At 34.9% G+C, this 17,784-nt stretch overlaps 1 protein-coding gene across 7 annotated transcripts in view; it reads right to left on the bottom strand.

The window, feature by feature from the left end:
• Positions 1-17,784, bottom strand: part of CNTN6 (contactin 6) — a 319,927-nt gene that overhangs the window by 30,215 nt on the left and 271,928 nt on the right. For all 7 annotated transcript variants that reach the window (XR_010155484.1, XM_054680362.2, XM_063806584.1 and 4 more), the window contains 5 exons: positions 8,281-8,456; positions 7,800-7,917; positions 6,993-7,151; positions 6,682-6,831; positions 3,679-3,749 (listed from right to left, as the gene is read on the bottom strand). Coding sequence is in view for 6 of the 7 variants with exons in the window: in XM_054680362.2 (XP_054536337.1) it covers positions 3,679-3,749; positions 6,682-6,831; positions 6,993-7,151; positions 7,800-7,917; positions 8,281-8,456 (674 nt within the window). In the remaining variant the exon portion in view is untranslated. The remainder of the gene's footprint in view (positions 1-3,678; positions 3,750-6,681; positions 6,832-6,992; positions 7,152-7,799; positions 7,918-8,280; positions 8,457-17,784) is intronic.

The raw sequence follows: 17,784 nt of genomic DNA, 5'->3' as shown, positions 1-17,784 counted from the left end.
GTTTTGAAAATAAAGGTTTTGAGACACATCCACACCTATATGTTTGTAAGTGGTATGTGGCTCTTTTGAGCTACAAAAGCAGACTGAGACATGAGAAAAGAGGTCATGTGGCCCACAAGACTGAATATTTTTACTGTCTGGCCCTTTAAATAAAAAGCGTGCCAACCCTCAGTGTAGGTATGTATCTCTTACTCTATAGTGCTTTATCCTGTGTACCTAATTTTATAGTTATATTTTTGAGACATTCACCAGAAGCACCTCAAACCTGGAAGTATTTGGGAGTATACACATTATGATAAAATAATGTATAAACATGCCCTTAAAAAGGAATTAGCCATTGCTATATTCTAAAAATTTGATATTATGTCTAGGTTTTTGGAAACAAACCAAATCAAAACAAATAAACAAAAAATCTGCATTTATTGTGTGGCTCTGGGGAAAACACGGGAAAGATATTTATTCAGTTCAGGCAGATTATACCACAGGGAGCCTAAATGAAGGATAATCATTAAAGTTGTCACTTATGAAACGTAATGGTAGATTGTGACTGAATTTAGAACAGTCTTGTGTCACGCGGTGCCTTTCAAAGTCCAACAGGTACTATTTCAACTACAACAGGAGTGACATTGACCTGGGGTGGCCTCTCTACTTCCAAGTCACTTTTCAAAACATAGTTCAGATATACTCAGTTCTGATGGTGTCTTTCCTGACCTCCTTCCAGGCTGGGTTAAGACCACTCTGTCCTCTACGCTTCTGAGCATTCAGACCTTTTCTCATCCATTTTTGTATTCCACTGATAGGGACAGAGAAGCTACTTAATAGAGTTCATTAAATTGAAGGAATTACTACCCGCATTCTGGTGGTTCAGATTCATACTAATGTATGAATCTTCTCCTAACTATACATAACTTATTCCATAAAGAAGTTGGGCACCAGAAGAAGTTGGCTCAGTATCTGCTTGTACATAATGTCAAATATGAGTGATAAATGGGAAACCGATTTCACTAATTTACTTTCTGCAAGTATCTGCATATCAGATATCCACCCCCCACCTCCTCCTCAGGAAGAAAAAATAAACACAGAGGAAGCGGCTTTAATTTAGTTTAATTTTTAAAAACAGGGGTTAGTATGCTTTTTCTGTAGAGGGCCAGAGAGTAAACTTAAAAAAAAATTCAACTTTTATTTTAGATTCGGGGCTACGTGTGCAAGTTTGTTGCATGGATATACTGTGTGATGCTGAGGTTTGGGGTATGATGGATCCCGTCACCCAGGTAGTGAGCACAGTACCCATTAATATAGCTAGTTTTTCAACCCTCGTCCTTCCTCTCGTCACTCTAGTAGACTCTAGCGTCTATTGTTGCTACCAGATAGTAAATATTTTAAACATTGTGGGATATATGGTCTCATGCAACAGCAAGAAAGCATCAATACATTAATGGATGTAGCTATGGGTGGATTTATTTATAAAAACAGGAAACTAGACAAATTTGTCTCATAGGTCATGGTTTGTGTACCTTTGCCTTAAAGAAAAAAGAACATTATAAATCGTGGAAAGACAGTATTCTCTTGGTAATTCATGCTCATCTCTATTTAAGAATGAATGCATAGCATTTGGGCCCTCATTATAGACTGTGTACAAGCAATTGCAACAACAGCCTGTAGGAATTTCTGACCAAGGAGGAGAACAAAATAAGTTATTAAGTCAGGCAAAACTTCCTGTACACTATGATGATAATGCTTCTTTGGCCTTTGATGAATATAGAAACCTAAATAAACTACTCACAAACAATTCTCTTGTAGACTCATTTGAAAGTCAGTGTTTTATGGGAAATATGTTTGGAGTAGTAGGTATAATATGGTTAACTTACTACTTAAGGTAGATATACTCAAGGACTCAGGCCCACCCTCAGCCATCACATTGCATGAAGACAATTGGGATTGTAATACAGGATACAGTAAAAGAACAGAAAGAGAGAACCCTGTGTTCAAATGCTTCTCTGCCCAATGATGTCACTTTTCTAAGTCTCAGTTTTCTTACTTGAAAGTGGTATAACCACCTTATAGCATTATTGTGGGGACTGAATGATATGAAATGCTCTGTGTGGCACCTGAAACCCTGTAATTGCTTGAAAAAATAGGGTTTCCCCCTCTGTCTGGCCTCTGAGAGTCCCAACTCTCTGAAAACACTACCTTCCATTCAACAAGTGTTCATGGAGGGCGCACCACTTTCCAAGCACTGTGCTAGGCCTGTAATGTCCACATGAAACAAGATAATCCAGAGGAAAGGGTGACTTTCAGGGCAATTGCATCTAGTTTCTGACACTGTCATTTATAACCATAAAGAATAACGTCTCTGGTTCCCAGTTATCTCTCATAGCCTAGCTATGTGAAGTAGGCCACAGCAAGAAACACCTGGTTTGCATTTTCTGGAACATAAGGGACGCAGGTTCATTTAACTGACAAATGTCTGAGAAATTTAAAGTGGGGAAGAGATCCAGACAGCCCACGGTGGCAGAGTGAAGAGAGATGCTAAGTGGGTATGCATTGCACTTCCGCTAAACATGGAGCAGGGTATGTGTCTGCTGAGGACAAATGTGAAACCCATGCAAGTGGGTCATCCATGGGCAGCCTTCAAGGGGACTCTATCCACAAAGACCACCTACAAGAGAGAGAATATTCACTGGAAGAGTCTGGAAATGGACCACCAAAATCCAGGAACTGATACCCTTCAGCAGCCAGTTGGGTCTGCACCAAGGAATTGCAGTTGGGAGTCCTTGGTGGGGGATCATCCAGTGGCCATCTCCCAGATAAAAAATAAATAAAAAAACCCAGAAACCCTACCCTATGAAACGGCAGCGTCTGATAATTTGCCATACCTAGAGCACACCAAAGTCAAACGAGAAATGTACCAGCAATCCAGACCTCTTCCTTTCTCCTCCCCTACCAACACCAACCTTCTACAGCTCTGGAGAATCCAGAGGTAACACTGTGAATGGGGAAAGATAAATTAAAGAGCAGAATGGAGAGAAGTTGAACTGACCACATATTCCCTTTCACGCTATAGAATTCTTAGGCTGAGGCACTGAGCTACTGAAAATGAGAAACTTTAAATTGGTTGAAAGTCTAAATGATAACGTTTATACTCCAGTTTGAAGTGTACACACCAGACTGAAATTTGTAATAAGGTAAAAAATGAGCCTGTATGTTAATGGGTAATAAGAATGACCACAAAATCTACTCCATGTGCCTAAGCTTTCATCTAGATGCAGGGAAGAATGAGTTGATCAGAGGTGAACAGCAGGGTTAGGACAAGAACTATTTTTTGCCTACAGTCTACTGGGCTCAACTTATTCACAATACAACAGTGCCACAGGTAACAAATCCAACAATGCCTAATTCATCAAGCGATAATGAAAATGCTACTGACCCACGCTCAATAGTTACTGAAGTTGTTTTTCATGTATTTGGGAGAAAATTGTGCTGAGTTCATCATACTGTCTCACCATGAGAAAAGTTCCTAATACCTCCTCTAAATAATTCATCATCAGGATGATGTATTTTTATACCATATTTTTTTACGCTCTCAATAGTGATCAAATAAATCTTTTTGTTTTTCAGTTTCTTTCTGGCCAGTTAAATCTCTTTTCTTCAAAATAACTCAGTTGGACAGAAAATTACCTCCCACGTAATGACGAGTTCAGACCGACTTCCTCCACCTCCATGGATGTTTACTGGTGCCACAACAGGGACTAAAAATAACCAAGAGAAATGTGGGATGGCAATTATTAAAGTACGTCTTCATCAGGAAGAATTTTGTTTTTGAATTTCACTTTTCAAAATCTCACACAGGCATACTGTGAGAGAGTCTTGCATTTTTAATGAACGTAAATTATGTTTACACATATCCAAATTTCTAAGAGAGAGGACACAGTTGTGTTTGATACATGAGCACCCTGGCTCCCAAATTAATTAAAAATTGAGTAACATCGGGTATTTGACATCATTATGCATCATCTACTAATTGGCAAAATGATGTTCCATTCAGATGGTGACAGTGACACTGCTGATTTAGTGCCTAATTATACAGTTGTGCTGTAAACAAGTTACTGAGGCAGTATATTAATTAATTATTTTTTTCAATAAACAAACTAAAATAATTTTTCCTTTTATTAGTCATCAGGATATTTTACCAGTTAAAATTAAATATTGAAAAATATGTAAATAAATATTCTTGTTTTAAAACTCCTCGTTACAATCTCAAATCTCTCGGGAGAGAAGAAGAGGGATTTTCTTCTAACTTTTCACTTGCAAAGTCAGGTTTTTCTCCTGTCAAGAATGCGACTGGGAGAGGTTCTTTCTATTTATTTCTTGGGATCTAAGGCTCTGTGGTAGAGGATTCAGAAACCAGTAATTTTGATGAGTTTTTAAAAAGTATGCCCTTCAACTCTGTATCCTTGTAAGGACTAACACAATGAATAACAGTTCACAGAAACTGTAAAACTGAGGAAATGCTGAGTGTGTATATGGTATTGTAGTGCCTCACGAGAATGAGGTTTTACTTTACACATGCGTAAGTGTTTAAAAGCATTATTTTTCTTGACGTAATGACAAAAGTATCCTAAATCTGTGATAATGGCTAAATCAGCAGGGTATACTTTCTAAATGTGGAATTACATGAAATTGTCTATACTGGACCATTTCTGAACAATATGAGAGGTGGTTGGTTGAGGAAGCACTTGGATATGTCTGGGGATTGGTAGGCAGGGATTAAAATACGTAAGTTTTAATTCCTCATTTCAAATTTTTCCCCACCATATAGACCACCTAAATAAATCTAGATTGCTTATTTTATTTATTTCCATTTCATACTGATGTTTAGCTCTATAAACATGACCAGAAAATAGTCATATGATAATCTGATTGTTCTTTTTCAAAATTGCACCTTTCAGATATACCTTTTCATATTTAAATTTACCCTTAACTTTGTCAGCTTTAAGCTTCATAATTTTTTAGAAAAAAGTTACGTGAACCTAAACCTTATTTTCTAAGTCTTCCAATGTCTTTGATCAAAAGCGATGTGAATCAGAGTGGATTTTACAGTTGCTGAATTTATAGTGCTTGACAGCTTACAGTGACTAACTGCACACTATCTCAGGATCTTTGCATAGTTTAGCTGTGTAAGGAAAAGTATTTTGAATTATATTTTGATTTACTTTCTACAAAGTTTCCAATGTTCTGAGAAATAGAAAATTCCTTTCCCTATTCAATTTTAAATTAATTGTACTTAAGCCTAAAACCATATTGAGAAGAAGTTGTTAGTCTTTGATGATGTCAGAGAGAGAGAGGGAGAGACGAGAGACTCAGTAGGTTTTTAGTTAGTAGAGTTTGACTCGGTAGGTATGAATATCACCAGTCTCATTCTGCTACTGAAACAGGAGAGTATTAATGGTTAGAAGGTGGCACACAAACTTTGCTATGAAAATGTAAGAGTTTCTGTCAACCCTGTCCAAAGCTACCAAAATATAAATTAACTGTAAACAAACAACCTGAAACTAAAGCTCATATCCAGAGTCATGGACAACACCTGAAGATTCTGATCCAGGGGGTATATAGGAGGGCCAGGGAATTTCTATATTTACACACTTTCTTTGGCTAATCTATTGCTCATCTACATTAAGATCCTCTTTTATGGAGAATGCTGGGTGTAAAAATCAGGAGGTTTGGATTCAAAATCTAGCTCTGTCACAAACAACCAGCTAATATCCTGGTGTTCATTTTCCTCTTCTGTAAAACAAAGGGATTTCCTCTCAGCTGTAAGCTTCTAGCGTGATTTAATTGGATGATATCACTGTCAAGTATGTCCTTTTTCTAGCCCCAATTCTATGATAAACATATAACATTATCTTTAGTTTAAGGATTGATTTATTGACTTCTGACAATTGTGCACACTTTAGTAAGGTAATTTGTGTTTGTTAAATTAAGCTAGCCATGACAAGTGATCCTTTGTTTATGTGATCGAATAAGAATGTGAACTTTGTGGGCTATATACAGCTAGCAGATTAAATGTCACCCTGGATGTAAAAGTTTGAGTGGAACAAAGAGGATCCATTGAAAAGAGCTTAAGAAGGCATGGTATCTGAGCCAGGTTCTTGTGTTCTGCTGTTCAGTGAACCAATTAATGCTCAATTAGTGCCCCTGTTAAATGAGTTTAGGATTTACCTCATTTGCATGGAAAAAAATTTATACGACTGCTCAATGAAGCTACAACTAGTTCAGAGTTGAGAAATAGATGAAAATATATGGCTGACTGCACCAACAGAGTCTCAATTAATTCCTGGCTACAACATTTTAATGAAACAAGCAGTAACTCATTTGCATATACAAATCTACAGATTCTCTAATGAATTTTGACTAGAAAATAGATGCGATGCAAACACAGTTTCTTAAGAACTCTGATTTTGACATGTTGGCTTAAAGGTAATCATTTCTTATTGAACCTACTATTTGGAGAAAATACACCTTGCCTTGTGTATGTAAAAATAAAAAAAAATGAGAGCCACTTGTTTACTGCCACACAATTTTGAGCCAAAAGTATTAGAAGACACATAAAAATACTTGTTTTGTTTTAAGAACTGTATCATACGAAATCTTCCACACTTTTAGAACACATTGATTCTTTACCTGATGCTTTAGTTCTTAACAATTCTGATGGTTCACTTGGTTCTCCAATCCCAATGCTGTTGCCGGCAACAACACGAAATTCATATTCCACCCAAGGACTCAAACCAACCACTGTTGCATTGTATGTCTTACCATTGAGAATTTCTGGAACTAAAAAGAATGAGACACTAAGGCACCTAGGTTGGGACTACTCAAAAACAAATAATTATACAAAATTATATAATTATTAATTTAAAATGTAATTGCATTTATTAACATTATTGGACTAAAATATTATTTTTAAAGTAAACCAAAACACTTTTGTCACTCACCTGTAGCAACAGCCTGCCAACCCACAGAAAATGGGGTCCGAGTCTGAATAGTAAATATTTGAATGGGACTGTTATTATCTGGGCCTGCTCTCCAGCTTAGTTGAGAAGTAGTACTGGAAATGTCTTCCACTTGCACATCCTCAGGAGGACCTGGTGGACCTTGAAAAAAATGTTTTATCATGACTCCATTGGAGATACTTACATTCATTAATTTGGTACAAGGATGGTTTATTTTTACCTGTTGTGCTTAGAAAGTAAAGTATTGACCATAATGTATTTATAGCACATTATTAGCGATAAAGTTCTATTAATTCCCTTTACATGGTAAATGACATTAATGTAGTAGTGCCTCCTCTGGAGATTAGAAAATATCAGGCATAGGATGATTGCATATCAACCTATACTCAAAGATTGAGAACCATCATCTTTAATTCCTCTTAAAATCTAACTCAAGTAATTGCAGCTAATATGAAGAACTACATGAGCATGTGGATTTGACTCTGGATTGACAAGAATGATTTATTATAAACAGAAGGTATGTCTAAGTTTTAGGTACTGACACTGCTTGCCAAGCATGACTGTTCATTATAGTCAAATCCTATACAGTTCCATGTCTGTATTCACCCAGTTCCATGTCTGTATTCACACTACCCATACCATGGAGTCCTGGGGTTTAAAAAATAAAAATCTATCTGATTACATCTCACTTCCATAACATGATGTGGTTTCTCAGAGGTCTACAATTTAGATATGAACACTGTAACTGTGAATAAACAATGTGATCACTTTTTCACCATTTATGCTTACCTCTAACAATGATATCGGCTACTGCAGATAAACTTTCTAGGGTTGTTTGTACTGTGCAGAGATATTTTCCTGAATGATGTAACTGAATATTCCTTATCATCAAATCCCCAACAGATTCCTGCAGACAGAAAGGGAGAAATGGACAAAAACGTAAGCCCATATAACAAGTCCTACTTTATTGTTACAGCTGGATAAATACGAAACATAAAACAACTCTGAAATTAAAAGATATACTAGTATCATTGTCATTTCTTGTATCTAAACCCTTTTATTATCCCCCTTATTATAATTACATCTAGAAAACAAGTATTTCTACGGAAGACACGAAACAAAATAAACCAAAACAAAAACAAATGTAGCTTCAAAAACAGTCAGTGATTATCCATGCAAATAAAGATGGAGAGAGTAATTATGAAAAATGGTGATTCATGTAAAAGACTTGATTCATTTTATTAAGCACTTAACAATTTCAGTAACTTACTCCTCCAATCCTTTCAAAATGAGCCACTCCTTTTTTTAAGTCTATGACATCTCCATTGAAAAACCATACAAATACCACTTCAATGGAGGGGTCATGGGACACCTGGCATGGTAGCACTATACTCTCGCCAACTGTAACATCCATTTTGGAAGGTGGGACGGTAATGACAGTTCTCTCTGTTGAGAAAAAAAATTATTTTTTTAAAGCTTATGAAATGCTAGCCTATGGTTATAAAATACATATTTCTGAATACTTTTTCATTCATTTGAAATTATATAAATGCAACCTGGAGTTCTACAATGTCCAGTATGAAATATTCCTTTGCCTGTTTTTAAATGTCTTGTATTTATTATTGTAGCTTATTACTTATACTAAAATTAAAAATATATTCACACCTTATATGAAAATAGTTTACAGAAAACTGTAGACCTCAAAAAGTGGCATTCCATATATACAGAATGCACTGCATTGTTTTTGTTATATTTTATTCTAACATTTTAGTCATAACATTACAATTGACACACTGGTAACAGCTCTAAATGCTCTCTGTTAGCTTCATATACCATAAGACAAACCATGTTTCTAAGATTATGACCACCATAGTTTCTATAGAGATTTAGTCATACGTTTATATTTAAGAGGGTGAATGCAACATATTTATTCTGTCTTTGACGTAGCTCTGATATAATTTTCTTTTTGTTAAAGATGCAACATGAATAGGAAAGATGGAAGTTTTCCCTTTTATAATTCAGATTTTCCAGTGTTAAAATTATGCATCCAACATAAAAACCTTCCCTCTAGAAATGTTCTCTATGTCAATCTTTCTTTTACAAGACCTAGCATTTCATTGACCAAAATTTCAAGGGACAATCCCAGGGTGTGCCAGTTGTACTTGAGAGTCCTATATTTGTTCAGATTAAAAGAGACTCACAATGTAGATCGTTATGACTACTTCGTTTATAATAAAGTTCTGATTCCAGAGAGTTGAGAATTCATCAAAGAGCAACTCAATATCTATGAAGGGGCCCTGGACAAATATTTGGATTTAGATATGTACCATCTTACCAAGAATAAATTGTTTTGAAAGATTTACATTTAAGAATAAAGGTTTTAGGCAAGTTATTGTAAAAAAAAAATTATACATGAAGAAGTTTAAAAATAGTGAAATGACCCATGGAGAATCTATTTCTCTATGGGTAATTTATAAGATAAAGTTTAGCTCTCTAAGAAATGGACTAAAATCTTCACTTTCTTCTACCTTCTTCATTCTGCTCAAGAAACCAAACTAACACTGAGATTGCATTTATATGTTCACAATGATTAATGCGTAACTGCATTTTACCAATAGAATGTTTAATAATTATTTGACCATTTAAACATTTTTTATTGTTTTCTTCATTCATAAATATTTAGAAGTAGAAAGTAGGAAGTAATAATTTGGGGTTTTAAGGTACATATTGACAAAAGAGCCATGAAAAAATAAAAACACATGCTATAGTTCTGAATATGAATATAATAGAGAAAATCAAACTCATTCTATATCAGGTATGTCTTCATTTTTTATTATTTAAAATACTTTCCATATTTATATTAGATGCATGTACTTTTTATTTTTTATTTTTGTTATTATTATTTTTGAGATGGAGTCTCGCTCTGTCACCCAGGCTAGAGTGCAGTGATGCCATCTTAGCTCATTGCAACCTCCGCCTCCCAGATTCAAGAGATTCTCCTGCCTCAGCCTTCTGAGTAGCTGGGATTGCAGGCACACACCACCATGCCAGGTAAATTTTTGTACTTTTGCAGAGACAGAGTTTCACCATGTTGGCCAGGTGGTCTCAAACTCCTGACATCAAGTGATCCACCTGACTTGGCCTCCCAAGTGCTGAGATTACAGGCGTTAATCACCGCACCTAACCAGATGCATGCACTTTATATTCTAATTTTGTCTAAGGAGAAATTTAAAGAATGGTTTTGTGGACTATGCCCATTCTTAATTCCAAGGCTTCTTCACAGATTTGCAACCAAAATAAGGGTAAAAGATATCCAGGGATCCATGTTGGTGTGCTGCACCCATTAACTCGTCATTTAGCATTAGGTATATTTCTTAATGCTATCCCTCCCCGCTCCCCCCACTCCACAATAGTCCCCGGTGTGTGATGTTCCCCTTCCTGAGTCCATGTGTTCTCATTGTTCAATTCCCACGTTGTGCACATGTACCCTAAAACTTATAATAACAATAAAATTTTTTAAAAAAGAAAGAAAAAGAAGAGAGATGGAGGAGAAACCAATAGATTAAGAAAAGACTTAGCCAACTGCCATGTATGGATCTTATTGGATTCTTTTTTTTTTTTTTTTTTGGATCTTATTGGATTCTAATCAAAGAATAAACTAGTAGAAAATTAAAAAAAGATACACATTAAATTATTAATAGTTTGTTACATTAGCAAGGTGAAGTTGAAGGGTAAGAGAAAGAGAGGGAATCATTATTACTTTATATACTTTAGACTTTGAATTTAAAAAGCTTGTATTGTTTTGTAATTTACTTGACTGAAATAAAATGTATGAAGAATTGAGGAAATCTATGACCTAAAAAACTTAAAAACATAAATGAATAAAGTGTGATTGAACCTTAAAAAAAATAGATATCCAGGGATCCAAGAAAAGTTTTTAGAACTAGAGAAAATATTTTCCTTTTGTAGTTGCTCTGAAAAAAAAATCACAAATGTCTTATTTACATTTATAGGAGGATAAGTTGGCTAATTGGATGTGTTGACAGAGCGAAACTGCCCAGATTTAAAGTTTTAGATCATGCAATTAAAGTAATTTTCAGACATTAAAAATGACAGCAAGTCCTTCCATTTATGACACCACATAGTGGCAAAGTTGGACAAATTATTCCCTATCTACGTAGCTCATTGTTGTACAGTAATAATGATTAAAGCTTTATGAATAAGAAATGTTTATTTCATCACTTATAATGGTTACATTTTTCACTAGTTAACTCATTTGTAACTAATATTTATTGAGCATGTAATGTATGTCCAATCCTATGCTAAGTACTGGAGTCAAGGTGGGGAAGAAAATGAGGGGAAAAAAAAAACAACCCTGCAGCAAATCAAAAAGATAAGGAGTGTTGCTTCACAGAGATGAAAGTCTACAAAAGGAAGCTAGCATGAATCAAATCATATTAGTTACCATACAGTAATGTGTGATAAGCACCATATACTAGAAGTGACTTGTTTGAAATGTTTGGCAAATCCTGAGGGGATCAGTTTATTGAGAAAGAACTGTTTTAGCTGACAAGAAAAAGGCAAATAGTAATGAGCCGGGTAAAGGTAGCAGGTAGAGAGAGGAAACTAGATTTCCTGCACAGGCAAGAGCATTCACAGAGGAACTGTGTGAAAAAGAACTGTGATCGGCAGACTCCGTGCAACCATGTGCTGAAAACGAAAGGATTAAACAAAGAGTAATAGAGGAGTGAAAGTGAAGAAGATGAAGCTGGATGATAGCCATGGTCAGGATATAAGCCACAAACGTCATTAAGGTCAGCTACATAATTTGTGGGTCCAAGTGCAAAATGAAAGCGTGGGGTGTCTTTTTTGAAAAAGAGGAAAAAGTGTCATTAAAGGTATTAAATACAAAGCTTTTCGCTTTAAAATAATTTATAACTTATAAAATAAAATTAGGGTATGACTCATAGATGAGTGATGACATACACTTACAAATTACATGATTTTGGTGTCATAATTTTATACGATATAATAATACTTTATTAAGGTTATATCTTGATTGATTATATAATTTTCTCTGTTACTTTTGTGGTCAATTGTTTACTAGATCAACAGAATTTATATTTTTAGCAACTTCATTTTCAATTGATATAATTTCAGTGACATCAGTCACTCCTGGCAAATGCAAGATCACAAATACTTTTTGATAAGTTTTTATTTTGCAAAGTATCTTTCTCTGATGCAACTTTTATGAAATCATTAAGACTGTTTTATAGACCGTAGTAACATTCAGAAGTTTCTGATGAATTACACTGAAATATAAATGTTAAAATATCTAGAGCTGATGATTCTCTTCACCAATATTTTTCTAAAAAGATTTAACTCTTTATACAAATCTGTTTTATGAAAGCCTGAATTTAATTTTAAATATAAATGTATGCAATGGAATCTTAATGTTTCCTCTGACATACACTGTAACTTGTGGAGGTTGTACAAGAAATTGAAAGGGACTTCATGATTTTCGTATAATTCAAAATGCCTGTTTTACCATTCCATTTTTGTATCTTCAATTACGAAGCAAAACTCATCAATTATTGGTTTCCCCAAAGCTTCATATAAAAATAATGTTCTTATCATTGACTGGAATAATCTTTAAGTTTAATTTCTATTTCTAAGCCTGTGGATTTTATTGCAATGTCCATGTGTATGCCTTCCTTTTACAATAATTTATTGACAAAGTTTATTGCCTGAGCACTAACAATTTCTGTTCTGGTGCTCAGGATGGAGAGTTAATATTTTTGCAAATCCCACAGAGACAGTCTCCGGCAATGTATGGGCAAGCTGGCCTCCCACCTTGGATCCTCCTGTTGACTACTTTTGAAGTCGCTTCCTGCAGCCTTTGCTGCCATCCACTGCTGTTTCTATGGCTGCTACCACCATTATCTCCATCCCTTTAAGAGGCCCAGGTTCTGATGTGCCCATGCCCTCAGGACTCCAGGACTATGACTACCCAGGCATGCATGTGCACACCTGCACACCACACCAACTGCTATGCACGCATGCCGACTGCTGGGTCCTTAAGCCTGAACTTGTGTGTGCATGAGCTGCTGCTGCTGCTTCACATAGGCTGCCACATATGCATGTGGGTATGGTGAAGCAGCAGCAGCAGCAGCTCATGCACACACAGGTTACAAATAAATTCTTAATCATTTTACCTCTCAATTTGGGTTTAGTATGTACAAAACACAAATTGAGAGGTAAAATGATTAAGAATTTCAAGACAGTCACAGCAGAATATTTCAAACATGGGGACTTCCTCAGCACAGGGCTCTGTGTGACTGGATTGTATGTCCATGAACCCAGCTCTGGATGTCACGCTAAGAAATATATTCTTACATAGAAGTAGAGAGTAGCATAGTAGAGAGTAGCATGGTGGTTATCAGAGGCTGGTGGGAGGGAGGGATGGGGAATGAGGAGATGTTGTTCACAGCGTACCAAGTTTCAGATGGGAGGAATAAGTTTTAGAGACCTGCGGCACAGCATGGTGACTATAGTTAATGTAATACATATTTCAAAATTACCCAATGAGGATTTTAATTCTCATCACAAAAAAATGATAGGATGTGAAGTGATGGCTGTGTTAACTAGCTTGATTTAATCATTACACAATGTAAACATATATCAAAATATCACATTATATCCCATAAATACATAAAACATAAAATTATTATTCATCAATTAAAAATTTTAGAAATGCATTTTTTGCTGAAAAAGTTAAAAACTTTGGAAGTATGAAGCAGAGGAATGATATGAAGACATACCATTATCTGCAGTGTGAAAAATAGACTGTATTTAAAAAGAAGTAGCTCTACATAAGCATGCTTATTATCCAGAAAAAGGGGATGCATAGTTCCTCCAGGGAGTAGCCTCCTGTGTGGGTGAAGAGGTGCTTGGACAAGAACATTTTTAACTGCTGTATCCTCTCCACCCACCACAGGCAGACCTGTCCTCATCCTGCGCAGATGGCTGTCTAATAGCCATGAGGCCATTGATTGCTCTCTCAAAGAGTTCATTCTACAGCCATGTGCAGCCTCAGCCCCAGCACTAACATGAGTACCCCACAGAGACAAAAATCACACTTGCAGGGACTGGAAGAATGGTGGTTGCACAGTTGAAATATGCAAAACTGTTCATGCTACTTTGTGGAAAGAAGAGGGGCTTCAGTCCATTAATTCCTTCATCAAGTACACCTTAAATTCTTAAGAAACTCAAGCATCTGAGAGATTTCTTCAAACCACTCAGATCCTATATTCTACTCACTTCCTAAGAGTGCATATATACCAGTAGAGTAGCTGCAGTTACTCGAGGCTCATTGACACTGAAACACTTCTCGGTATTTATGGATCACTGAGATCTTTAGGGCCTGAATTATAACAAATTAAAAAGGAGGAAAGTTGACTATGCTAGACTCTATCGTTTGTAAAAATTTGAGATTCTTTAAGTCTTTTCAAACAAAACAAAGAGTTACTTATTCGCTTTCATTTCATGTCATGCTATTCTTCTTGCATATTCCTTAGCCATTTGTAGGAAGTCTGATCTAGTGGTTTTAAAATTTTAACATGTGTAAGAATTTCCTGAGCATGTGTTCAAAATGTGAATTCCTCATATTGCACCAGAAATACTGATTCAGTGTGTCTAGACCTTGAATATGTCCTTTTATCAGGCTTCTCCACTTGATTTTGATATAGTTATTCCAGAGACCATGCTTTGACAAATGTTCCCTTAGTTTTTAAAGCTTGAACCTGAAATTTCTATTTAAGAAACATTCAAATATAAAATATATTGTCTGAAATTCTCTAATACTGTGGATTTAGGAAAAATTTATATCCAGTAAGTGTTCCTGGTTAGCAATACTTCAAGAAAGAAAGATGGAGTCCCAAGGTTAACTGTAATTAATTCTGTATATTATCTCCACTTTTATCATTTCTTAAACATTTTAACATATTAAAAGCTCTGAGAATTCCTAAATGAAAGGAATTCTTATTTATTGGATTGGTGCAAAAGTAATTGCGGTTTTTGTCATTAAAAGTAAGGTTATTTATTTTTAAAATTTTATTTAATTCAAGGTTTCCTACATTTAGTAGAGTATGGAATATTTTTAATCCATGTAACATTTCTTGATACACACAGTGTTCGTACATAGAAATGGAAGTATATCTTGGTATATAAGGACTTCTGAGAAACAATGTCTGGAAATGTTGCTTTCATGATTGAAGAGGATTAAACACAACATAAATATGTTATATATTCACATATAAAATATATGTGTTTTTATTTAACATGCATACACATATAAGCTTACATATTTATGAGACTATTATGGAAATTTGAATTCTAAATAATTTAGAAATAATAATTTGTTACCATAAGAAAACTGGTTTTATGTTATACTAAAAAGAAGATTACTTAATCTTTTAAAGATACATTCTGATATATTTGTGGGTGAAATTATTGAGGTTTGGGATTTGCCTCCAGATAATCGGAGTTGTGGAAGTAGGTTAGTGTATAGATTAAACAAGATTGATAAGAGTTGCCTTCTATTGACTCTGAGTGATGTATACATGAGAGTTTCTTATACTATCACCTCTACTTCTGTGTGTGCTTGCAATTTTCAATAATAAAAGGAAGAACATGTTGGGGGAGAGTGAATATTTACATACAGAATAGGGAGGAACATTTCTCATTCACTTTCTGAAATCATAAGAACTAGCCACTTTTTGAAGATTGTCCTAAATATAAATGACAATCATTCGTGAAGAGTTTGTAAAACCACAGAATTTTAATATTTACCATTTTCAATCTCTGTCAGTGAGGTAAAAGTTATTATATAAAAACAGCTTCATCTAGCAGTCCTATTCTTAAGAAGAGTAATAGAATATATGATGTGACGCTTTTGATGAATAGCCTTACTGAAATTCACATTTCATAATAGCCAATGATGTTTCCAGAATGCATTTTAGTTACGGGGACCCCAGCAGACATGAAGACTAATTACATCAAAACTTATGTCAGGACCATTTATTGTGATTTCCTTAAACACTTAAAAATGGGACTGCTTCTCTCTATCAATGGCCAAATAAATACACTCTTACCTTTCATGATCTCTACATTTTTAGAAGAAAGGGGATGGCAGTTAAATGTATAATTCATCTTTCCTGACCATACAGAAAATATTGTTTGTTTGTTTTGTTTTTTTTTCCTTCAACTCAGTTGAAACACTTATCAATGTCACTTTTCAGCATAATAACTGCTAAGGTGTTTCTGAAGTTATAAACTCCTCTCAAAGGATAGACAAAAGTGTACGAAAAATTATCAAACTCTTCCTCCTGTACAAACATGGGGCTCTTCCTTTATTTATCTATGACATTATAGAAAATGTTGCTAAGAAATCAATATTAAGTAAACTAGTATATAAATAACACTTCAAATAGGTGACAAAATTCTCTCATATTTTCTCTTGCTAGTTAACTTGTAATGTCTAGAAATAAATACCTTTAAAAATTGGTCTTTTTTCTAATGAATTCCTCAGAATCTCAAATTATGCTACATATTAAGATATTAGTCCTTTCTGTTGCTCTTTATTACTTCCTCTATATACATGGTTTTCCTTCCAACTGTAGAAACTTAATTAAATAGACAGTTTTCCAAAGAAGACACAAATGGCCAACAGGTATGTGAAAATGTGCTCAACATCATAAATCATCAGGCAAATGCAAATCTAAACCATGATGAGATGTCACATCACACCTGTTAGGATGGCTACTGTCAAAAAGACAAGAGATAACTGTTATCTAGGGTGTAGAAAAAGGGAACTCTTACATACTGTTGGTGGGAATATTTATTGGTACAGCTATTATGGAAAACAGTATGGAGGTTTCCCTAAAATTAAAAATAGAGATACCATACAACCCAGCAATCCCTCTTGTGGATATATATCCAAAGAAAATAAAATCAATAGTCAAAGGAATATCTGCACTCACATGTTCATTGCAGCAGTATTCATGATAGTTAAGATATGGAGATCACCTAGTGTCCATCAGTGGATGAATGGATAAAGAAATTGTGATATGTATACACAATGGGATATTATTCAGCTCTATAAAAGAAGGAGATACTACCGTTTGCAACAATATAGAAGAATCTGGAAGAACTATGCTAGGTGAAGTAAGCCAGGCACAGAAAGAAAAATCCTGTATGATCTAAATTATAGGTGGCATCAAAAAAAGTCAAATACATAGGAATAGATAGTAGAATGGTGGTCACTCAGAGCAGAAAAGTGAGGAAAATGGGAAGATGCTGGTCAAAAGGTACAAAGTTATTGTTATGTAGAAGAAATAAGTCTAGAGATAGAATGCACAGCACAATGATACAGTTATCTGTGTATATATATATCTGTATACTGTATCATAAATGCTGTATTGTATACTGAGAACTTTCCGAGAGTTTAGATTTCAGGTGTTCTCATCGCAGAGACACACACGAAAGAGGCAGCTATGTGAGGAAATGCATAAGTTAAGTTGCTTAGTATAGTAACCACTTTATTGCACATAAGTAGGTCAAACATTTAAGGTGTTGTACCCCTTAAATATATGAAATTTTTATTTTTTAAGTGATGGGGATTCTCTCAGGTTTTGTTTGTTTGAAAGCATCTTTATTTTGTCTTTATTTGGGGGGATTTTTAAATAGGGATAGAATTCTTATTGGTATTGTCTTT

The sequence above is a fragment of the Pan troglodytes genome, chromosome 2 (assembly GCF_028858775.2).
Source record: "Pan troglodytes isolate AG18354 chromosome 2, NHGRI_mPanTro3-v2.0_pri, whole genome shotgun sequence".
In the NCBI taxonomy this organism is placed as follows: Eukaryota; Metazoa; Chordata; class Mammalia; order Primates; family Hominidae; genus Pan; species Pan troglodytes.
Note: the sequence above shows the minus strand (reverse complement) of the source record. Positions and strands in the feature narration are given on the sequence as shown.